Source organism: Penicillium cosmopolitanum (assembly GCF_028827165.1).
Source record: "Penicillium cosmopolitanum strain IBT 29677 chromosome Unknown utg000006l:49.0-5199605.0:1.0-5204138.0, whole genome shotgun sequence".
NCBI classification, from domain to species: domain Eukaryota; kingdom Fungi; phylum Ascomycota; class Eurotiomycetes; order Eurotiales; family Aspergillaceae; genus Penicillium; species Penicillium cosmopolitanum.
In genome coordinates, this window is record NW_026622676.1 from 3245829 (window position 1) to 3268765 (window position 22937).

At 49.0% G+C, this 22937-nt stretch overlaps 9 protein-coding genes across 9 annotated transcripts; 3 read left to right on the top strand and 6 right to left on the bottom strand.

The window, feature by feature from the left end:
- Nucleotides 1-1926: 1926 nt before the first annotated feature.
- On the bottom strand, nt 1927-3465 carry N7509_005733 (uncharacterized protein; the record flags this gene model as incomplete). The annotated part of the gene is made up of 1 exon (XM_056630370.1): nt 1927-3465. One exon carries the CDS (start codon nt 3463-3465, stop codon nt 1927-1929), a length of 1539 nt encoding a protein of 512 aa, XP_056489672.1.
- Nucleotides 3466-6095: 2630 nt separating this feature from the next.
- On the bottom strand, nt 6096-6730 carry N7509_005734 (mitochondrial 37S ribosomal protein bS16m; the record flags this gene model as incomplete). Its single annotated transcript, XM_056630371.1, has 3 exons — nt 6096-6140; nt 6276-6468; nt 6654-6730. 3 exons carry the CDS (start codon nt 6728-6730, stop codon nt 6096-6098), a joined length of 315 nt encoding a protein of 104 aa, XP_056489673.1.
- Nucleotides 6731-7072: 342 nt separating this feature from the next.
- On the top strand, nt 7073-7733 carry N7509_005735 (NADHX epimerase; the record flags this gene model as incomplete). Its single annotated transcript, XM_056630372.1, has 4 exons — nt 7073-7084; nt 7135-7243; nt 7306-7401; nt 7453-7733. 4 exons carry the CDS (start codon nt 7073-7075, stop codon nt 7731-7733), a joined length of 498 nt encoding a protein of 165 aa, XP_056489674.1.
- Nucleotides 7734-8260: 527 nt separating this feature from the next.
- On the bottom strand, nt 8261-10794 carry N7509_005736 (WD repeat PLAP family protein; the record flags this gene model as incomplete). The annotated part of the gene is made up of 4 exons (XM_056630373.1): nt 8261-10119; nt 10197-10521; nt 10572-10649; nt 10747-10794. The coding sequence occupies 4 exons, from the start codon at nt 10792-10794 to the stop codon at nt 8261-8263; spliced, it is 2310 nt and encodes a 769-aa protein (XP_056489675.1).
- Nucleotides 10795-11763: 969 nt separating this feature from the next.
- On the top strand, nt 11764-13159 carry N7509_005737 (WD40 repeat domain-containing protein; the record flags this gene model as incomplete). The annotated part of the gene is made up of 6 exons (XM_056630374.1): nt 11764-11773; nt 11835-11948; nt 12032-12071; nt 12136-12231; nt 12319-12953; nt 13023-13159. 6 exons carry the CDS (start codon nt 11764-11766, stop codon nt 13157-13159), a joined length of 1032 nt encoding a protein of 343 aa, XP_056489676.1.
- A 227-nt stretch (nt 13160-13386) lies between these two features.
- Nucleotides 13387-15267, bottom strand: N7509_005738 (WD40 repeat domain-containing protein; the record flags this gene model as incomplete). The annotated part of the gene is made up of 1 exon (XM_056630375.1): nt 13387-15267. One exon carries the CDS (start codon nt 15265-15267, stop codon nt 13387-13389), a length of 1881 nt encoding a protein of 626 aa, XP_056489677.1.
- A 2925-nt stretch (nt 15268-18192) lies between these two features.
- On the bottom strand, nt 18193-19289 carry N7509_005739 (NAD(P)-dependent oxidoreductase; the record flags this gene model as incomplete). Its single annotated transcript, XM_056630376.1, has 4 exons — nt 18193-18270; nt 18325-18749; nt 18812-19201; nt 19265-19289. The coding sequence occupies 4 exons, from the start codon at nt 19287-19289 to the stop codon at nt 18193-18195; spliced, it is 918 nt and encodes a 305-aa protein (XP_056489678.1).
- Nucleotides 19290-20926: 1637 nt separating this feature from the next.
- Nucleotides 20927-21286, bottom strand: N7509_005740 (uncharacterized protein; the record flags this gene model as incomplete). Its single annotated transcript, XM_056630377.1, has 1 exon — nt 20927-21286. One exon carries the CDS (start codon nt 21284-21286, stop codon nt 20927-20929), a length of 360 nt encoding a protein of 119 aa, XP_056489679.1.
- A 539-nt stretch (nt 21287-21825) lies between these two features.
- On the top strand, nt 21826-22090 carry N7509_005741 (uncharacterized protein; the record flags this gene model as incomplete). Its single annotated transcript, XM_056630378.1, has 2 exons — nt 21826-21864; nt 21899-22090. The coding sequence occupies 2 exons, from the start codon at nt 21826-21828 to the stop codon at nt 22088-22090; spliced, it is 231 nt and encodes a 76-aa protein (XP_056489680.1).
- Between the last annotated feature and the right edge of the window lie 847 nt (nt 22091-22937).

Below are 22937 nucleotides of genomic sequence, written 5' to 3' on the forward strand. Positions count from 1 at the left end.
ACTACTAGTGGTACATTGAAGTTGAACCTGAACCTCAGAGCTCGAAATCATTACATCCGAGTCCACTAGGCTTCAAACTTCTATTATCGCCAGGCGAATCTCAGTTTTAGAGCTTGAATCCGTGATGGTTTTTCAAGGTCTGAAATCACTTGGTCTAACCTCCAGGGCTCCAAGGTTGAAGGCAGTACCTAATGGTGCTAATAGGAAACGCATTCCAAGTGAGATTTACCCTCAAGTTAGCCACATGAATTTTTACTTTACATAGCCACCTAAGAAAAGACACAGGACACCTTGGAAAAAAACTTGAACGTGTAAGCTTTCTTCAAGTTCCATTCCGAGTCTTATTCACAACGCCCGGCCACTCAGAACCACTGACATGATTGAGACCTTCTTAACTAACTATTTGGTATAATTCACAATTCTGTGGCAACTATTATGCATACAGGTAAGAGAAGCAAGAAATAGGCTACCCGATAAAAGTCCATTGTATCAAGTACAAATAAAGGCGAATGTTTCAGCATCAGCATCGGCTCCATCAGCAAACAGTTCCCTTCAAATTGAAGATAACTAATAAGAGGAAAACAAGAAGAGAAAACAAAATAAAGACACCTCATTTTATCCATACCCAGATCCAGAAGATATCAAATATGAAAAACAGAAGAGAAGAGAAGAGAAGAAACGACCTCGAAATAAACACGCGATAGCGCCGACCTCCAATCCCCAATCTGCGATGCCCTGAAACAATAAACCGCAACGCCCGGTAGTAAGAGGAGATAAAACGATAGGAAAATTCTGGACGAGATCGGAAGCGAGTTTATAGCGTCTTCGCTGGTAAAGCAATGTCCATGTCCATGCCATGCCACATACACCATGCAACCATCCGACGAGGTGATGCAGATAACCGAGGCGCCGCGCCGTTTCTCTTGTTTGTCCATCGCTGGCCGGGAGTGTATGATAGGACGAAAAATAGGCAAGATGAAAACCCCCTGCCGTCTCCCTTGACACCTGTGGAATTAGATAAGAAATTGAGGCTACAAATATCCCGTAGCTCATGACATCCAATTGACAAGCGAAGGATGACTAAGAAAGAAACCCTAGAGAAGAGAAAGAGACGATAAGAGATTTGGGCAAAGTTAAAGCCATGGGAAATTAAAAAGGAGAGAAGAAGACTTCTTCGAATACTTGCATAGGTTGGAAGGGAGTTGATAATTGCAAAAGCGCAAGGTAAATAGCAAAAATTCCATTTCCGGTTCGCGTTGAAAATGCATTGATAAAAACATGACAAAAGCGCAGAATAGGATGTAAAGGGGAATCACGGTTTGAAATAGGCGACACCGCGCGTCAAGCTCTCGGACACAAAGCCATTGACAAAAGAAATCTCGAGCTAATTGGAAAAGTCGTATAGCCAAAGCCGAGAGAGAGCGCGCGGGCGAAGGAAAAAAAAGGAAACATAATAAAACAGAAATAGCAAACAAGAAAACGCAAGGGTATGAGGTGGTGATGATAGAACGCAAATAGTGGACAGAAGAATGCGCCGTGCAAGCGCTTGTTGCACACCGACCACAGTAAGAATACAAACTTGACGATGACCTGAAATGCAAATCCTCCCAAGGGAAACAATAAGTGGAAAAAGGAATGGTAAAAGTGCGCCCGAGTCCCCATGCAAAAGAAAAGCAAAGCACAAAGTGGTAAGAAAAAGGGGAAAAAAGGAATCGCAACACGCAAGAGCCAGAGATACTGAATAAAAGAGACATTAGAGGCAAAAAAGACAAAAAAGCAGAGCCCGAATCAATACTCCCGAGAGGTATGCAGCCGCCGAATGCTGATCTAACTCGCGAAAAGAAAGGAACCCCCAATGCGCCAAATACCCCATAGTTCGTTCATCAAACATGCCGGACATTATCTCAAATATAATGCTTTTGAGCCTCAACGGCCCATCATGTAATCGGGGTAGAAGGTATTGAAGCCGTTCATATTCGGTCCCGCGTTGTTGTTGGGAGTACCACTAGGCGGCGGCGACATCATCATTGAGTTACCTCCGTTGGTCCGGATCCCCAGGCCCGAGTTGTGATTGAAGTTATTGTTACCGATCATGGCGTGAGGGTGACCCTGGCCTTGACCTTGGCCGCCGTGGATGGGATTGCCACCACCGTTTCGCTGTGGCATAGGCATCGCCAGACCAGGGGGCGCAGCCAGGCCGGGAGGTGGGCCGCTAACGGAGGAAAACATATGGCTGTGCATGCTGCCTAGGTTGCTGCCAGTAGGAGTTCCGCCCGGTCCCGAGAGGGGATTCCCTGCGTTCATGCTACCAGGCTGGCCTGAACGGACGCCCAGAGGGTTCTTGGAGAAACTCAAGCGAATGCCGGTCTTGACGCTATTAGACAGCTTGTATCCGTATAATTCGTTGAGTGCTTTGCTGGCCATGGCGACCTCGTCAAATTCCACGAAGCACATAGGGCCATTCTGCTTGTTACGGAAGCAAAGTCGCTTATAACCGCGCTGTTTGGAGAAGAGGGCTTTCAGCTCTTCCTCCGAGGTGTCTGGTGGCAAGTTACCGACGTAGAGGGTGTTGCATGGTGGGTTAAGGTCGTTGGGATTCGCAGCAGGCAAGCTATGACGGGGTGTATGTTGGCTGCCATAGGGGAAGCTATGACCATGGCTGTGGGTGGCTGAGCTAGGGTAGGCAGACTGAGGACCGTTGCTGCTCATGCGTTGCCGAGGATCACCAGAGGCATAGTTCGGGAGGGGCGGGGATGACATGGCTGTGGAGAGAGACATATTGGCAAATCGACCGGTCGGGATCTGGGGGTTGGTTGACCGACGCGGGGCCGAGACAGATGCTGAATGTCCACTTTCCGCGTAGCCCACCGGGTCCTTGAGCAACTCGCCTGTCTCTTCATCGGGATCCTCATCGATCATGGACTTGCCTGTAACTCGAGGAAGATCGCCAACACCGTTTCCAATCGGAGATTGTGGGGAGAAGAGGTTGTGCAGACGTGAACCGGACTCGGACGCAGAGGGAAGGCCTTCGCCGATGGGTTGGTTCGATGGGTTGGAGAGTCTGGAAATCTCCAGGCTTTGGAAGGTACCATTGAAACGCGATGATTGACGCGAGCCAGGCAACAATCCACGGGTCGCGGTGTGATCGATTGTGTTGCGACGCGTGTTGGAGAGATTGGAGCCGACCGCGCCAGGATACATCTCCACCACCATTTTCGCGTCGTTTTTGGAGTTTGGTTTACCGTCCAGGAGGGCGCGCGCTTCTTCGGCGGCGGGGAGGGTATTGAAACGGGCGATCGCGCTCAGGAAACCATCGTCCTCCGGATGGTCGGAGTTGACGAAATCGGCGTCGACGAAATCCTTGGCGAAAAGGAGCATGCTGCGAAGAGCTTCGCGACTGGTGTTGCGCGGAAGTTTGCGCATCAAAATCGCGCCGCTCCCGCTGGGGGGTGCGGCCCAGGCCATTTAGGGCCTGGACGTTGCGGTCGGAATCACCGAGGCGCATTCCGCTGTCGAAAGAAGAGGAGCCGATAGGCGAGAAGGGATGACTGAAAGTGGGAGCTAGAGAACTGGGCGCTTGCGAGACGGTTGGACTGTACACGTCGGTCGACATCGCATGCTGATTTCTCACCGGCGCCTTAGGAGGGAGTTGTGTGGGCGATGAGCCAGAGGAAACCGACTCGGTGCGCTGGGTCGTTCCGAAAGAGCCAGGACTCGTGCGAGTGGACTGGTTCGAGCTGCTGCTCATACCTCACGAGGTGTTGAGATGGTGTCGAGAAATTTTGCTTTTTCCCTTGTCGCGACACGGACGAAAGTTCAACAGTCCCAACAGCGCAGCGACGGAACAGGAGTCGCTTGTAACGAATTTCGGATCAGAGCGCGCGAATAGGCGATCGGTATAGAAAGCGGCGCGCGAAGTTGTGGAAATGAAGTTTGAGGGGGGGGGGTCGGCGAATGGAGCGATTTCAATCGAAGGTCGCGAAGTCGAGGCACCGTTTCATCGGTATGCGACAGAGCGCGTGTGGGTTCAGGTGGAAAGACCGGGGAAGGTGGTATGTCGACAGAAAGTAGAGAGAAGAAGCGAAGTTGCGCGACGCCAAACAGGAAAGATGGATGCAAAAAGGGGGGGGTGGTAGAGGAGGAGGGGGAGGGGGATGGAAAATGATGAAAGAGACAAGAGAGAGAGAGAGATAGGAGGGAGGGGGGCAAAAGGAAGGGGCAAGGAGAGCAGGGAGAAGAGAGAGAAAAGAGTCCGGAACGGTCGAGGAGTCCACCGGTGCCAGTGCCAGATCCATGGATCTGCTTCACGACGCGCCTCAAACGGGGGGTCAGGAGTACATGTACCATACAGATGGGTGAGACCCCTGTCGTTGCGCAGGGATCCATACTGGAGTTGGGTACTCACCCCAAAAATTACCATACACGGTCACTCCATTACACCTCTCCCAGATGGGAACCTGGCCGCTTGCAGAACGTGGGAAAAGTGCGTGTCCCTAGTGTGGAATGCTGGAGATTCTAGAATTGGTGTGATGGGTTACAATGGTCTGTTCTGCCTAGTCCGAATCACAGTAGGTCATGGTCAAGGCTTTGAGTACATTCTCTACACTTGACATACCATGCAGCAGCCTACAGCCTACAGCCTATTCTAGGGAACCATATCATATAGATACGAAGTATCTATAAATGCACAGACTGCAGACTGCAGTCTGCAGTTCTGTCTCTCCTTATGCACTCGAACCCGGTACCTTAGCCACTAGCAAGCCTAGCATCCTAAATATCACACTAAGGGGAGACCAGAGTAGCCCACTACCAGTATAGTAAGCCTCGGCCATAGCTCGTCCCAGGCAGCCGGGAGCTGACATTTCAACGGACATGCAGCAGGCCAGAGGTACCAGGGAGTAGGGACACGACTAGTATGTACTATTAACAGGGGGGTAAGGCATCACCTCGGCTCTGCGGCAATCAGCGCCATCGATTGGACTTCGGCCTCGACCCCGATCGGCGCCTCGAAGTCGGGATGGAACGAGCATGCTCTGCTGCTGCTTACTGACCCGCACAGGGCCAGGGCCTGGGTTCCTTGCACATCCACCTCGTGTGAACCCGTCAAAGAGCCCGCAACCCGCAGCGCCGCAAGCCAACAAAGGGGGCAACGCGAGGGTGGGCACACATCAGGGCGTTCGGGTGACCGTGCACATTCCGGGTTGATCTGGGGAAAAGAAAGGCAGCTGACCGCTTTGCCTATGACACAGAATCAATCAACAGCCCCAATATTCAATACAAGTAGTACATCTCTCATGGGTCCTCCCCTACAATACAAACACACAACAAAAGCCCCTGCTGGCGCGCCCATGGAATCTACAAACTCAAAAGGACGGGCGATCCTCCAGGGTGGACCAATGACTGTACTCGTCATCCCGATTCCTCTTCGGATTGGACCGCCTGCGCGACTGGCTTGGGCTTATCCAACGCCGCCAGTTGGTGTGGTTGGGCCGTGGATGTAGCGAATGGCTGTGTAGGCCTAGTCGTCCCTGAGTTTGGCCGTGCTTTCCTGATTCGCGACTTGTGTTGTGACGCGTTTATGACCGCTGCTAGCTAGTTAGCTACAGTGGCACCTGCCCATACTCTGTACTCTGTACTCGTACTCGTACTCTGTATACTGTGTATACCCTAGGGTATACTGTACCTTGTACCGATACGGAGCAGGCCGTTGCTTTTTCCCCACGCGCCCTATTGTCCATGTGTGTACGGAGTACGGATACGGAGTATGGTAGTACAAAAGTATAGCACTCCCCCCATCACATCCCGGTTACTTTCTGGAATAGACTTTTGCAAGGCCAGATTCATTTCGAGGCTGTCACATAATATACATAGGGCTAGATAGACGGGATCCGAAGGCCCAGGGTTTCCCAAAGAGTTCACAAAACGCCGCGAAATGCCAGTCGAAAAAGAGAAGAAAAAAGTACACGCCGCGTCCACCGCCAACTTATTCTGGATGGGATGCCGCATGAAAAGCTTTTGCACAGCAATGTAGTCATGCAACTTGAAATCAGGTCCCGTGGGAGACAAAGTGGCTAGGCTATGGTTCCGACATCATTTCATGCCTTGTTGTAGGTTTTGGGCTTCTCTTCCACCAGACGAGCCTAGAGAAATTGTTAGCAACAGTCTTTCAAAATGGGAATGGGGGCACGAAAGAATGAAGACGAGATAACCATGTCTATGGCCATCCATCCCATTCCATCCTATCCCATCCTTTTTGTAGGATCAACTCGACTCACCAGGTTCAATAACTTCCACACAGGGTCACTGGCCTGCGCTCCCACACCGAGCCAGTACTTCGCTCGTACTTTGTCAAGAGTAATATCTTTGTATGCGCGCGGCGCGGAGACCGCGTCGGATGCATCGGTGCGAGCGGCCGGGAGGGGATTGTAGGTGCCGATGACCTCGAGGGGCTTGGAGCCACGGGCAGATCTATAGTAGCCAGGTTAGCCATGCTCAATTCCATACTGTTGTAGCAGCAATTGTCGATTGAATCTGCACATCCAGCCAATCCATTCGGAGCGGCGGTTTGCGCGAAGTTCAGATTGTCTATGCTGTCGGAGGAAAGGCAGATCGCAAGTCGGGATCGGAGTGGATTGGAGTGGGAGCGGACGCACCGGGCTTGCGCAACAACAATGTTGTAAAAGGGCTGATGCTTGTTGCCGAAGCGTGCCAACCGGATTCGAAGGACCATGGCGGCGGTTGTGGTGTTCGTGGTGGTAATGATCGAATTCCCGGAATACTGAAGATCAACTTTTGCGGAGTTCAAACTTAGGAGGTTCGGGGCTGGGTTTTTCCGAGTTCCCAACTAGGAATAGCGGGGCCCGCGGGGATGATGCAACGAGGTATACATCAACCTGCTTCTTGTCTTTTCAATTAAATAGGTTTGAGACACGCTGCTTTCTTTCACACTGCATTGAATTGAAAAGGATAACCGAAACGTTTGAATGAGCGGAACATACATTATATGTTCCACCGAATCCTCTTCAGACGCTTCTCTCTCCCCACCGCTCGTCGTTACAGCAAAACCGCCGCAATGTCGTTAAAGGTATGCTTGAAAAGAATCATCTGGACGCAATTCATCTAACTCATGAATAGGCAATCTCCGCCAAGGATGCTGCCTCTCTGGACAAAGACCTCATGGAAATGGGCGGGTGGTCTCTAGACCAACTGATGGAACTAGCCGGCCTGTCCGTATCGCAAGCAGGTGAGCGAGCACTCACTATATCGCCAAGTACAATCGATCGAATCCAATTCTAACATAACAAGTCTGGCGCATCCACCCCCTTTCAGCAGGAAAGAATGTCCTAGTAGTCTGCGGACCAGGAAACAATGGTAAAGCTCCCCCCATCCACCTAGCTTCAGGTATCACAAACCCAGCACCCAGTTTACAAAGCTAACCCAACCACCAAACAGGCGGCGATGGCCTCGTAGCCGCAAGACATCTAGCCCAATATGGCTACAACCCCTCAATCTACTACCCGAAACAAGGCAAAAACGAACTCTACACCCGCCTACGCACCCAACTAGAAAACCTCTCTATCCCATTCATAACCGACGACAACTTCAAAGCCGCACTAGGAGAAACATCCTTCCTAATCGACGCAATCTTCGGCTTCTCATTCGGCGGCCCCCCTTCGCGATCCATTCCCAGCCATAATTTCACAAATCGAAGAGTCAAATGTCCCTGTGCTTAGCGTTGACGCCCCCAGTTCTTGGGATATCGCGACAGGTCCGCCTGAGCAGGGTCCTGGGGCGGGATTCATGCCTGCTGCTTTGATTAGTCTTTCTGCGCCTAAGCCTTGCGTGAAGTTTTTCTCTGGAAGACATTTTATTGGTGGTCGCTTTTTGACGCCTGCTATTGCAGAGAAATATGGGCTTGATTTGCCTAAGTATCCTGGTATTGATCAGGTGTTGGAGGTTGGGGTGAATGCCGATGCAAGGTTTTAGGAAGGGGATTGGAAAGGACCCTATCACCTCTCCTTCTTGTGTGAAGTATGAGACTCCCCTATTAAGTAGGAAGGATTTCTTGAGGTTATCAGATAGTTTCTGTGATGAGGGTGCAGATCGTAATCGGGAAAGAGCAGCCCCATTACGACCCTAGATTTATAATGACATGCGAAAAAAAAAGGATAACTATGAGAATGTAGAGTCCATTGCGTGGTCGTCGTTAAGAGGTAATAGTGTGAATCTATCTATGTGTTTCTCAAAGAATAATTTTTCTTTAGAGAGCCTCTCTCATTTCCTGAATAATACCCTTCACCCGTGGTTCCTTGCCAGCACCTGATCCCGAGACCCGAGAGAGAACACTGTCGACTTCGTAAATTTCCTTCGCGGCACTCTTGACCTCGGCTCCCTGAGCTTTGAGAATAGTGCCCAGGGCGACAAGTCCACGGTAGACCGCTTCGGAATCCTTTTCGTTGACGATAATCTTAGTCAACTCCTCGAGAAGGATCAGGGCCTTCTCCGCAGATTCAGTGGTTTGCTCTCTGCCCTCGGACGTTATGTAGACAGCAAAGTTAATGTAAAGGGTTGTGATGGCGATGGTAAGGTTGCGATTCGGTGAATCGCCGCTATTAGCCAGGGCGGTTTTGACACCATTCACGACCAAGTCGAACGTGTTGATGGCTAGATCCCGACCAGCGGCGGTCTCGAATAGGTTGGCAAATGTGCGGACGACAAGCATGGCGTTGTTAGGATTCAATGGTGCATCAAAGGCACCGCTGGCTAGCAGGCCTGATACCAGATTCTCTCCGTTATACTCTGTAGTTGCGACAAAAGGTGCTGCAGCGGCCAGCAAGCGAAGGAGATCCAGCCCCGGAAGTCTGTTGGCGGCCGGCCATGAGGTGGCGGTCCTGAAAACCAATGGGATGCCGGCTTCGAGAACAGGCGAGTCAGCAAGTTCCTTGCCAGATTCCAGTTGGCCACATAAAGCGACGACTTGGTCGATCTCGGAGGGAACTAATGTAGAGCCCTTTTCACCCTCTGAAATAAGCTTGCCGTTGATTTCTTGGAGCTTTTTCGTGATGACCTTAAGGTTGGCTGTCTTAATTGAGAGATATGTTTTTTGGGGGAGAACCTTGGGGAGTGGTTCAGGAGCGGGTTGCTGGGCTTCTTCTGACGCAGCATCTCCGGGTCGGTATCGTCGCTCTGAGCCCCAGGGATCTCCACCTGCCTGTGTTGGTTCCTGGGACTGACCGATGACGGCTCCCTGTGTGTTCTGCGTGATGAAGTTGGCAACTTGATCGAGGTATGAAATAGGCAGCTCATTGTCTCCAATGAACTTGGTGGCTGCTTCGTATGGGTTTTGGGAAACATTATATGGGAGCTTGAGAGGTGGCTTTCCGTCCTCAATATCGACATCGAACACATAATCGTAGTCGTGTCCCAGATATTCTGTCTTGCGCCCACTGCTTCCCGCCGATTCAACCACAGTACCCACCGCTATCCATTCCTGGGTTGCGGATGACCAGGTGTGGGCCGTGACACTGCCATCTGGCTGGTTAATCATCTGAACCTGACCTTCCTTCGTTCCAGACTTTTGCTGGAGGAACTCTGGACCGGGTAGTTGCTCTTTGTTTATCTTTCCAACCTGCTCGGCTGGAATTGAAGACTCCTTGACTGCTTGATCAAATTGTTGGACAGCTTCCGGGGAAGCGATTCGATCTGGGCTTCTAGTGAAGACACGCGTCACACGATCGCTAGCACCAGTGACAATATCACCATTCTCACCACATGCAGCAACACTCCAGACCGAGATCGCAGGGTGAGTAATGGTCTGAACGCACTGAGTTCCATTCCATACCTTGACAGTGCGGTCCTCGCCAGAGCTCACCAGCTCTCCGGATGGCAGAGCGGCAAGCGAGTAGACGAAGCTCTCATGGCCATGCAGAGAAGCCACTAAACGTCCATCCAGGGTGTAAAGTCTGATCGTTCCATCGTTGCTAGCGGAGGCAAACTGTGCGCCTGTTGGATTTGATGCTGGAACCTTACAAAGGGCCCTGACGACGTCATCGGAGTTCTTGACGCTTCCTCGAAGATTGCCGGCGGTATCAAAAATGCGGATCATTTTGTCGGCGCATCCTGAAGACAGTGTGTGAGTCAAAGCTCTTGGGTAAAGACATATAGAGAGCGGGTTAGATGTGAGGCATCAATCTTACCGGTGATAATGGTGTTCTCGTCGTAGGCCAACACAGCCCAAACACTTCCTTCATGACCATCAAGAATTCTATCGGTCTCCCATTGACCAACTTTCCAAATCCGAGCAGTCGAATCCCAGCTACCACTGACAACCCACCGAGAGTCGGGAGACACATCCAATGCGCAGATGTTATGGGCATGGCCCAGTAGCATTGCATCGGCATTGTCGTCTGCTGATTTCCCGGGTTGTCGAGCCTCGATGATGGTATCCTGGCCACCAGAAAGGACAAGGCCTTCGGGATATTGGGCTGTGGGAGGGAGGTAGGCTAAGGTGTTGATGAACGCCTGGCCATGGGTGGTGATAGTGTAATCGTAAGTTGGAGGGGGGATGCGACAAGCTTCCAGAGTCGGACAGTGGCATCACGGGAAGCTGAGAAGACTGCATTCGGGTTTGGGAAGACCACGGCACGAACCTGAAGTCAGGGGTAGTGGTCAGTATGTTGTGTCGGGGGTACCTTCGGTGACCGAGGTGGACAGCGGGGGGGGAGGGGGACTAAGACTGGGACTTACATCATCGCCATGGCCCTCAAGGGACGCGGAGAGCTTGAAGTCAGGCATACATACAACTGGGGGAGTTGCGGATGAGAGAGACCAAAGGAAATGGACAAAAGGAGCACTGATTAATGCAGAGCAGCGTCGCTGGCCGTTGTTGTCCTTTAGTCGTTCTGGGGTCCCCGCCTGCGCATCATATGATCACGTGGGCGGTGGAGCTATGACGAACCTGCTAGAAGGAAAGAACGACTTGGCTGGCATCTTTCTTTTGGATTCTGTACTATGCAGATACGATTTCAATTCCCACTGATTATATTACATAGTTTAATAATGTTCTTAGTTCTATGTAGCTGTCTCATAGCCATAACACATCACCAAGTTTCCATGTCTGCCGTGAGCTCTGCGGTCTCGGATCTACTATGGATAGGGTGGGACATGATCAGCTGTGGTAGCAACTACTGTAGTAAGAAGCAGATATTTCCGAGCCTAGCAAAGTGTATGCTATTTACCACCCTCATAGAGTCATAATTGGTTATGTACAATAAAAGATAATACCAATTCAATTGAATTGAATTTGAATTGAATCGAATTGATTGATCAATGTCCAAGGGAAACCATCGCCAGCACCAGGAGGCAGCCGCGGCTAACCGGATTGGGATTAGTCACGCACATTACCTCAGCGTGCAGGTGACCAGGGACCCTCAATTATATCGGTATCGCGAGTGCATCTGCGAAATCGACTCTGCTCTGTGGACTCTGTGGACTCTGTGGACTCGACAGTGTAGTTGACGCGGGCATGATCCCACTGGTACTGTTCGCTTCTTCTTCTGTACTGATGACTTGACGACCCTGACGAATCTCTTTTTTTACTTTTCTTACCACACACTCTGCTCACTCTCCTTCGCGGCCCGATTTGGTCACGCGGTTTCTGCTCTTGAACTCTCGACCTCGAATCGTCGCATCCTCACTTTCTCGATTCCTCTAAACTTTGAACTTTCTCCCTCTTCCGTTGTGACGGATCTTCTCTGTTCAAACATGGCGTCCGGTGAGTCTTTCCTTCAAATAACCCGATCATGCACCTTCCCATGAAACTAATGTTTATGCAGATATTCCCAAGGTGGTTCCTCTCACCTGTCACGGGCATTCGCGCCCCGTGACCCATTTGAGTTTCTCTCACACTATCGACGAAGATGAATACTACATCATCTCGGCCTGTAAAGGTATCTTGCACGATTCTACCTTTTTTTTCTCTCCCTTTCCGGTTTCGAGCCCCACCATGGATGAGGCTAATCTCGATTCGCAGACAACAATCCCATGCTGCGAGATGGCATCACAGGTGACTGGTATGATGAGCCCCTTTGCACTGCTGCAAAGTGTTGCAAGAACCACCAATTAACATCTGATCAGGATCGGCACATTTCTCGGCCACAAAGGTGCTGTATGGCAATCCCGGCTATCTGCCGATACAGCCATTTCAGCCACTGCAGCGGCAGACTTCTCTGCGTAAGTTTCAACTCAAAAATGCTGGCAAAAAAAAATAGCAAGCAAATGGCCCTCTGAATGAATATCTGGTATTGACAACTCCATTAGCAAGGTCTGGGACACCTACACAGGCGAGTGTCTTCACACTCTTCAACACGCTCACGTTGTGCGATCAATCGCTTTCCCCATCCAAGCGAACCCCCAAGTTCTCGCAACAGGTGGTGCAGAGAAGAAACTTCGCATCTTCGATCTTTCCCGCAGCTCTGGCGGCGGCGGTGGTAGCAACACTTCCTCCCCTCCCTTGCCACCAACAGGTGGCGAGAATAACAGCACAGGAACAAGTTACGAAATTGGCCCCGGCGTTCACGGCGGTACCATCAAGTCTATCGTTTGGAACAGGGACTCCAACATCGTGACGACCGCTGCTGAAGACCGCAAAATTCGCTGGTGGGACCTGCGCTCGCGCCGTTCTGTTGTCGAGACAGCCGTTGAAGGAAACATTGGCTCCTGCGAACTGAACACCTTGGCTACTCGACCCGATAACCCCGGCGTTCTAACCGTCGCTGCTGGAAAGAGTGTGTATCTTTTTGATGCAATTACGCCGGGCCGCCTACTGAAAAAGGCCGATTTCGGATACGAGGTTGCCAGTGCCGCTGTCAATACCGAGTCGGGCCGGTTTGTTACCGGTAGTGCCGGGGACACCTGGGCCCGAGTCTACGACCTGAACACCGACGAAGAACTCGGTATGTTCCAGCTTCAGCTTTTTTTCCTTTGCTCCGATTAATACTAACGCTCTTTTTTCTTTCGCACAGAGGTACAAAAAGGACACCACGGCCCCATCTGGTCCGTTAGCTTCTCACCCGACGGCAAACTCTATGGAACCGGTAGCGAGGATGGTACGATCAAGTTGTGGAAGGCCTGCCGGGAGCCGTATGGCCTCTGGCGTTGACCAGGAAATGCATAGATTCGGTGCTTTATGGGACCATTCATAGAATCAGTGCATTCAGACGACAACGACTGAGCATACACTCTCTTGCCAGAATTCAGTCCCAGTTTTCAGCCTTATCAAAAAACAAGCTCATTCACTACTACACAGCCCCTACAAACCAATACATTAAAGCAGCAAGTCACTGTAGGAGGGGGAGATTGGCAACTGAAGGAATCGTAGCTTTGTACTTAAGCTCCTATGAAAGTAACCCTCCCTGAAGCATGACCTAGAGCTAATACACGACCATGCGTCGCTGAGCAGGTTGGCCGAATCTTTGGAGGAAGCCACATCACCTTTTCGCCATTCAAAGCTATCCACTCTCCTTCTAGCAAGGAAATTCCCCGTTTTTTCTCCGAAAGGCTAGAATCACAACTAGCAGACCTTGACTGAGGATTGAAGTTTCCGATATCATCCGTGAGGAAAGATCCGTTCTGGAAAAAGTCCAATCCATCGACTCCTTTATCCATATCCCGATCTTTGATGTCATCGACTGTCCAAGTCTGCTCTTTCGCACCCGTAATTATATTCCAAATTAAGATCTCCTCATGACCAGAGTACCTGCACGCTAGTAGCTTGCCGTCAGATGAGAAGATTGCCCTTTTAATCGGATAAGAATTGCCCTTTAAAGTGTGATAGAGCACACCTGTAGCAATGTCCCGAAGAACAACCGTATCATCATACCCACATGCCAATGATTTGCCGTCAGGGGAGAATTCCAGCTGCAAAATTGGGGATTTATGTTGAAAAGACTGTTGCAGTGTGCCCGTCACCGTGTCCCAAAGTCGAACTTTGTTGTTTTGACTGGAAATTGATACTAGAATCTGGCCGTCGTGCGAGAATTCCATTCCCAAAATCGCGTGCCTATGCCAAACAGTGTGTTCCAACGCGCCGGTTGCCGTATTCCAAAGCCGAACAGTCTTATTCTGTCCAGAGATCGATGCGAGAAGTCTACCATCATCCGAAAATTTGACTGATTGCACGGAGTCTAAAGAGTCTTCTTGTCGTCTTTGTTGTTGTCGCAGACCGGCCGCGACATCCCAAATTCGGACAGCCTTATCACTGCAGCCAGATGCTAACAGCTGACTATTGGGAGAGAATGAAACGGCATCTATATACCTTGAGCAGCATTCCATAGTGCTCTGCAAAGTTCCTGAGGCTGTATTCCAGATGCGTACTTTTTTGTCACTCGAGCTAGATGTCAACAATTGGCTATCGTGAGAGAAGGCCACTGATTTAACATCGTTTTCTCCCGAATCGGCCTCGAAGGTGCGGTGTATTGCGCCTGTTGTCATGTTCCAAAGGCGAATTCCACCTCCACTAGAACCGAATGCCAAAAGCCTTCCGTCTGGTGAGAATGCAACGGAAGCAACGGACTTTACGAACCCTGCAATCGTCCGCTGTAACGTACCGGCTGCTATTTCCCAAAGACGAATAACGCCAGTCACGCTGCCAGATGCTAGCAATAATCCATCCGGGGAAAACGCCACGGAAGAAATCCAACCAGTTTCATCCTGGCCCGCGAGAGCTTGCAGTCGTGTGCCAGCTCCAGTCTCCCATAACTCAATTTTGCCATCATAATGACCGGAGGCGAGGATTTGACCATTAGGCGAGAACGCTATCGAGAGGATTTCGGAATGATGACCCTCCAGAATGAGAATTAAAGCGCCAGTTGTTGCATCCCAGAGCCGCATCGTGTGGTCTGTCGAACCGGACAATACCAGTCGGCCATCTGGGGAAAATGCCACAGAGGTAACCGATTCTAGATGGCCTTCTAAGGTTTGATAAAGCACGCCTGTACTTGTGTTCCAGAGCCGGATTGTTTTGTCGCGGGAGCCAGACGCTAGGGATTTTCCGTCGGGAGAAAATGCTAGCGAATTTACGATATCACAGTGTCCTTCTAAAGCCTGAAGCTCCGGGCTCCAGTTTGCTTCGACCCACGGCAACTGAGAAGGCCAACTGGGGATATCGTTGGAAAACGTTTTGCGAATAATTGATTTCTCAGGCGCGAATATAAGCGCCGCGCAATAAATCTGCAGCGGTGCCTTGGCGGCTATCTGATGGTTGCTCATGATAAAGCGTTTTGCATCATGCAAAAAATCGGAAATTGAGGAATCTTGTTCAGACTGATAAAATGAGCAAGTATGGATTTAATGTGGCATGTATGAAACTTACCATGAATATACTCTGCAGATGACCCAGAGTCTCAACCGTTTCGTCTATGAGACCAAGTAGACTCATTGCTTCCAGCCAGTACAGAAAATGGCTCTGGAGGAACAGAAATGCATCCTGCATTAGAGGAGTGTTTTGTGCCGTGCCCTCCACCAGATGATGAGTCCAATATTGACAGGCATATTTGAGTTCCCGGGGGAAAGTGCTGTTCAATAGTTTCGGGTTCTACCTCAGCATGTTGGATTCCATCACTCAAAAGCCCACACATATTTCTCTTGAGGCGATTATGGCAAACAAAAAGACAGCGAGCTGCCAAATTCCGGTGTGCATCTTTCTCATCAACCCAGAATGGTGACCTTTTGTGTAACTCCCGATCCAGGAGAAAGTCACGAAATGAGAGGTGGAACAGTCGTACAGGCGAAAACTCATTTTCTGGCACGCTTAAGACGGAGTGTAGAGCATTCAATCTTGAGGAGATTCGGCCTTTTCGAATATCAATAAGCCTTGACAATACTAAAGCCGAAAGAGGAGCTTTTAGCGTCACAATAGTCCCGACCACTTGCTGAAATTCGCTGATAATCTGCTTCCTTTCTTTGTCTCCTTGATTGACGAGGAGCCTGTTTAATACAGGAAGATATGTGCCGTCCAATTTGGATACATCCAATGAAGATCCGTCACTGCGGTATGAAAGGATCTCATTCATACTTTCTTCTGGATCCCAATAAGAATCCTCGAGTATACGGCATATAGTGGCAGCGTAAATGAAAAGTGGGACAGATAATGCCACTAGGCTCTGGACTTTTTCACTTCCCGGCCAATCCTGAGGAAGGAAACGATCCTTTCGAATTCTCGATAGCCGATGATCCAGAAATAATAAAATATCACTCTCTATTGTTGTCTTTGGGACTGTATGTAGAACAAATTCGTTATATTCGTAAGCACTCATGTCGGAGAAACCGAGACGGATTGGCAGTTCGGGCCTGCTAGTCAAAAGGATACGCAACTGTAAAGAGCGTAGCTCCTTTAAGCACGGCAGCAGTCTAAGGACTAGCCGCATGTCATTGTCTACCTCACACTCATCTAGTGCATCGATGACTATGACCACTGATGAGACTGTTGGGTCAGATGATTCAAGCGGCTTATACTTTACGAGGGGCCGAAGAAGAAGTTTATCAAACTGCTCCGCCAGCGCCTTCGTCGCGATATCTGGATTGTCGCGGATTGCCTCCTGGATCACAAGGGCTAGTCGGGGGATGTGAATCGCTAATTGCCTTGCGATAGTCGGAAAGAGTTTGACAGCTGTTCCTTGGTCCCCTTCACCCCTTTTGAAGAAGAATGTCGCACCCAATAAATTTGCATCTTTCAAATTCCTTGCCACTGTCCGCGAGATGGTGGATTTACCAGTCCCTGCTCTACCATTTAACCAGAAGATGCACTTTCCGTTCGGTAATGTAGCCCATTCCGTAATATGACGAAGGAGCTCTGACCGAGTTCCCGGAAGGCAGTAATCTTCATGCTGGTGGTTGTATGAGTCGAACGCGGCCCCGTGTACGACCGGTAGCTGATTTAGATCAATTCGATCAGTGGTCTTGCTTATGATCGAGATGTTTCTCCTGCGACGGTGTCAGCTGTCCATTCCACAATGTCTCAATTGATGGATAAATCTATACGTTTGATCAATTAGTAAAGATACAGCGAAGGAGGATTTGTATCTTTCAAGATCGGCGACAATTCTTTCCATCTCTGGCCGCTTAATAGGCCAGGTGAGGGACCGGAAGCTCAACCTTCGCATGGTTTTGTGCCTCCGGCCCATATCTAATTTTTTCATCAGGGCCGTAAGAGTTGATGAACAATTCTTTATGTCATTTTTTAACACATCAGACTGAGATATCTGCAGGAAGTCTGAACTTTCAATGAGGCATTTCAGTTCTTGAAGAGTATCTTTGAGACTGGACGCTGACTTTTGCAGAGCCAATATTTCCTCTCTAGCATCTTTCACTTCAAGGATGTAGCCCCCACAAACTGTCGCAATGCATCCCGCGAGTTGAATGACTCCGAGGACGCTAGTTGCAGAAGAAAGTCCATCCATTTAAGCGGATAATCGGCAAAATACGCGTTCACGGGAACCCAATTTGCTTTTCTCGCTGTGCATAATAAACGTGGATTTTGTTGATATGCGAACTTTGGTGTGAAGAGGGGCAGGTTGGGAGCGCTGGAAGGACCAGTCATGCAAAAGTTGGCCCCATTTGTCAAACCTGAGAGGTACTAGTTAGTAAGATACCGTATATTCTCCACAGCTTGTCAGATAGAGCGGTGGGCCTACTTTGCTCGCACAGATGAGATAGCTAGGAGCTCTTATTATGTACGTTTTCGTTACCTTATAACGACCTCGGGATGATTTTGATTAAAACGGGGAGAAATATAGTTTTCAGTGAACAATACCTGTGCAGGATCTCATGTCCAGTAAGCCCGGAACAAAGAAGTAATTTTTTAATACGACATCCCCACGTAGTAGGCTTCCAAAGGTAATGTAAATGTGACTTTTTCAAACTAAACCGTGCCTGAAATTACATTATTGGATATATTTTGTACCTAGCAATTGTATCGCATCAAAATTTGTAGTGTATATGCGTGGATCGTTGGCTCTGTGTTTAAATGATGCTATCTAGGCAACCAGCCAATATTATCTTAGATGTGAGGCAAGATCAGTTCGTACACTCTAGTATCAATCATTTTCCAGCCTCCTCCAAATTGAAATTTTGCGTGCCTGCGTAGCGCTCCACTCTCCCTTCATTCGCCTCTTTCGAGAATCTTTTTTCGAGTCTCTACAGTTGCGGGTGCTCTTTGGTCCATTCATCGATGTTTCCGAAGACATGCAACCAAAGAGAAGTGTGATCCAGATCCTAAATCCAAGATTTTAGTCTTTGATATTGTCGATTACAGGTCAGCACACTCACATGCGTACGAGGGTCGGCATCAACCTCTCGGAAGGCCGCAATGGCAGCTTCACCTGCACTGGGATTGATTCCGACTTTCTTCGCGGCATTAATCCCAATAGTGAGATCCTTGACACTCAATGCAGGTGCGAATGCCCTTTTATAGTTGTTGCTGGATGGGGCCTCGGGTACTAGACCAGGAACTGGCTGCTCCAGACCCATCACCCTCGAATTGGCGGTACCCTCCCTGATACACTTGAAAAGCGCCTTCTTATCGATGCCGTATTTCAGGCCGATAGCCATACCCTCGGAAGCGACCAAGTTGTTCGCTAGAGTGATATAGTTATGGGCGATCTTGGCCACCTGGCCCATGCCAAGACCACCACAGAATGCAATTGTGTCCGGAACCCCAACAAGCGAGAGGGTTTCGAAGATCCGCTTACCTACTAGGTCCGTCTCAGTAGGCTCTGGATGGCCTACCATGAACGATAAGGTTCCTGCATTGGACCCCACATCCCGCCTGACACGGTAGCATCAACAAAGGTGCCCAATCTGGCATCGATGATCATTGTTCCGATCTCTTGAGTCGATTCAATTTCAATAGTGCTGCATTCAATCAACAGTCGATCCGGGTTTTTGAGAGCTGCAATAACCCCCTGTTTGGGGTCCAGATAGACCTTTCGTACGTGAGGACCGGCAGGCAGACTGGATAGAACGATTCCGACTTTAGACGCAAGATCTTTGGCGGATGATGTAACTTCGATTTTTCCGTACGATCCGAAGTCCTCAATTAGCCGCTGGATAACTCCATTGTTGATATCAAATACGTAGAGAGTTATGTTCTGTGGCAGCTTCTTTCGTAAATTCCCCGCCATGCCGTAGCCGATGATGCCGAGGCCTATGTATACCTATCAGCTGAGCGGACGCTCACACGTCTCCATCTGCCCAGGTGGGCTCATACCGATGACTCCATAATCTCTCGACATCTTCCAAGTTTATAGATTTTGGTTGTTTAGCTATGATTTAATAGGATGTTGGCAGTGGGTTCTCAGTAATTGTCAGTGAACAATCCGCATTCCCTGAAGTTTGAGACGATTTAGAACGGGGCTGGGGGATCTTTTATCTTTATTTATATCCACGGACTTGAATTCAATTACTAGCATTGTGGGCTTGGAGAAATATCCGACGACTAATAGGTGGCTTTCGGAAATAAAATATCGTCCGCCCATGTGGTCGGAGCAATCTCAGATATCGCAACATGACAACCATCTACTAGGCACCTGGAGCAGAACAGGGAGCGTCAGGTCAGCAAATGACAGTGTACCACAATGCGGAAACCGCCCGGTTCCCGTGCTATCTGATTTATTTTCCCGTTAAAAGTGACATGGGATTAGAAGTACGGTTGGAAAATAGATCATTGGTTTACTATTCAGGCACCTTAGTACCCTACACGGCACGCGGCCCGGCCTCGACCACACGGGCCGAAACATCGTGTCTATGACTCGTATCATCTCGAGCGTGTCCAATGGTGATCTTGCAATTTCCAAATTAATGTCGATTTACTTTGAATGTTTCATTCTGACTTTACAAGCGCTGCTACCCCGCACGCCATGATAAGGTGCATCGCAAGTAACTTCATATTCAATAGGCTTACGGTTGAAACGTATTTAATGGAAGCACTATCCGCGCGCTGAACTCACACTAGTCTTTTATGGATATTCCATTTCATAATTTATCTTTATCGATAAATTGATAGTTGGATTGTTTCATATTTCAAGCACCATATTTTTGCTTCACATTTTCGTCCTACATTGAGGCTTCCGCCTATCTTGGACTGCGCTTTATCCAAGTTTCACCGACATATCTGTTTCTTTACAATGGCCCCAGATTTGGAGAAAAAGAGCTCCATGCCCCAGACTGGTGACTCTCCAGAATTTGGGAGTGGTACCCTTTCGACAAGCACAGATGATAGCGGCCTCCGCCGCACGTTAGGCAATCGACAGATACAACTTATAGCAATTGGAGGGTCCATCGGGACAGCTATTTTTATTACTATTGGCACAGCACTAGCTCATTCTGGACCAGGCAGCTTAATCATTGCCCTCATTCTTCACAACATTATCCTTGCGTTCATAAATAATTGCATGGCAGAAATGGGTATTGAAATCTTATCAAAGTTTCCATTCGAGCAGAGTATGCTGCAGTAGCACTCTTAATCTATAGTCATACCAATGAATACTCAGACTTTCTGGCACCAATGGATTTTCTAGCTCTGTCAAGATTATCTTCAAACAATCCACTCACGAGAGGGTTTTCTAACTAAAAGGCTACATCGTGAAAGGTTAATCTCGATTAGACAATACATTGCACTGGAAATTTTCTCAGAGAAAAGCAGTGGATATATGAGAATTGTAAACGTAGCCAACTGGCGCGATGAAATTGGTATTGGTGGTCCTCAAGACCAGATAGTTGGTATTATTGAGATATGGTAACTTTTTTCTCGACGATCTCAGGGTCGTCTGCATATGAAATCGGGTATGCAAGATATGGGTAACAAAAAGGCTCGCTATTCAGAAGAAAACAAAAAAGAGCAAATATCAGACGCCTCCGTGCTTAAGCGTACTTAAGCGAAGGGAAGAATCTCCTTGCCAGTGGCCTTGAATCTCTTGACCATGTAGCCGGGCTTGCAATTTGACTCCCAGTCAACATCGAATCCCTGTTCAGGGTTGTGACCGTTTGACAATTGCTTTTGGAGAGAAAGGTCATCCGAGCCGTCGGACATATCGGCCTCGCTCTCTTCGCCACAGGGGCAGTTGCCGGTTGTTCGGAGTCCGGGAGTGACGCAAGGGCAGGAACCCAGGTTGCGGTTGCAAGGAACACACTTGTAGAATGCTGGGCTGGAGCCGGTGCCAGTGGAGGAAAGGCGAACGCCGGGAAGACCGCAGGAATCGCACTTCCAGAAGGCAGGGTGATCGAAAGTCATGATGAATGGTATGATGTGAAGAAGTTGTAGAGACTGGGGTAAAAGTATAAGTAAATTGCCACACAGGGGTAAAGACCAGGATGTCTGGATATGTTATGACATACCTTGAAGTATATGGTAATATAGAATAGAAGTAGAAAGGTACCTGAAAATCCGATCTGAAGATCTAGGAACAAGGAAGAATAGGCTGAATGCTGAATGAATATTCTAAAAATCCGGGGAAGAAAGAAGGCTTTATATAGAAAATTGAGATGCCGAATCCATACAAAACCACGACTCGGACACTACCATAACCACAGTGACCTACAGAATTTTCTTCTAGCGGGTGGCGTCGATCATTATGACGCTATTAGGACCGCCCCAACATAACCAAATGCAAAGTATGGGGTAAAAACAGCGCACATCCACGATCCATGGGGGAGGATCACGTAAAACGAGCCGGTTCTAGACTTCAGAACCATTGACGAGGTGATCCCAAAGGGAAAGAGTGGCTGCATCGGGTAAGGCCAAGACCGGCCTGTTAGGTAATATCGCGCAGAATGGGTCAAGTGACTCCGCTTAACCCTGGAATCCTTTACGTTTCTGTTACTAATCGGTTACTATATTCAGCAGAACTTGCTGGAAAATGAAGTCAGTTCCCGTGATGCGTGCGGCATTATTATCCAATCGCTGTTCGCCACTGCCACCGAAACGTCTTCGGTCCGAGCACCCCCCGCATTCTGGCTTTTCTTCGGCTTCTACTGGCCCAGTGGCCTGACGGCGGTCAGCCCTGGGAATGCGGAGGGGGGTGAGGAGATGAGGTGAGGAGACAACAGTGCGGAGAAGATGTACGGAGTACATACAATCTTCATGCATGTTCGAAGAAGTGATACAAATTTTCCTTCAAATGAGGAATTGTTGAGGAAAACCAAGTAAAACCAAGTTTCCTCAATCCCCTATCCAATCTCGTCATCTGACACGTGTTCGCTACGACGCCGCTCCGAGAATAGACCATGGCCACCGCCAAAGGAAGGTGGATCTATAAGGGGCAACATGAAAATTTGTCCTATGAGTCAAGTCAAGTGATCTGTACAAGGGATTGAGAATCGAAGCGCCTAGGTAGATCCACTGGCCCGAGGCGACATTGCGTGATTTGATCTGATCAATGCCGGCATCCTGGGATAGCCGGGCCGGTGATACATCAGCAAAAAAGCCTCGGACTTAGTAGTACTCGTAGAACCACATCTCGTACGACCATAGAGGCTAAGGCATGGAGAACAGTACTTTCTGTCCGCTTGGCTATACTGAAGTGAAACCAGATTACTGTAGTACTATAGGTAAGAAGCAGGTAACCCAATGCGAATCCCTATTATTGTATACTTTTCTGCTCTTTCTTCCAGGGGCCCTTTTCGTTGAATACTCTTTGAGACTAAGTTGGAGTAAACTTTCTTCACGTATAGGGCCCGAGTCTTTGGCTCAGATAGAGGAGTATTGATCTCTTCATACTCGTAGATATTTTTATTTTTCTAGAAATAATTTTACTCGATATCTCTTTTTTTTGCGTATGAATTGAAGCTACCAATGTTACTAGTGGACTTGAATGTCTTGGACAAAAAAAGACCGCATGGCAAGACTAACAGGTCCGGTGCCAAAAAAGGATCCATACTGGTCC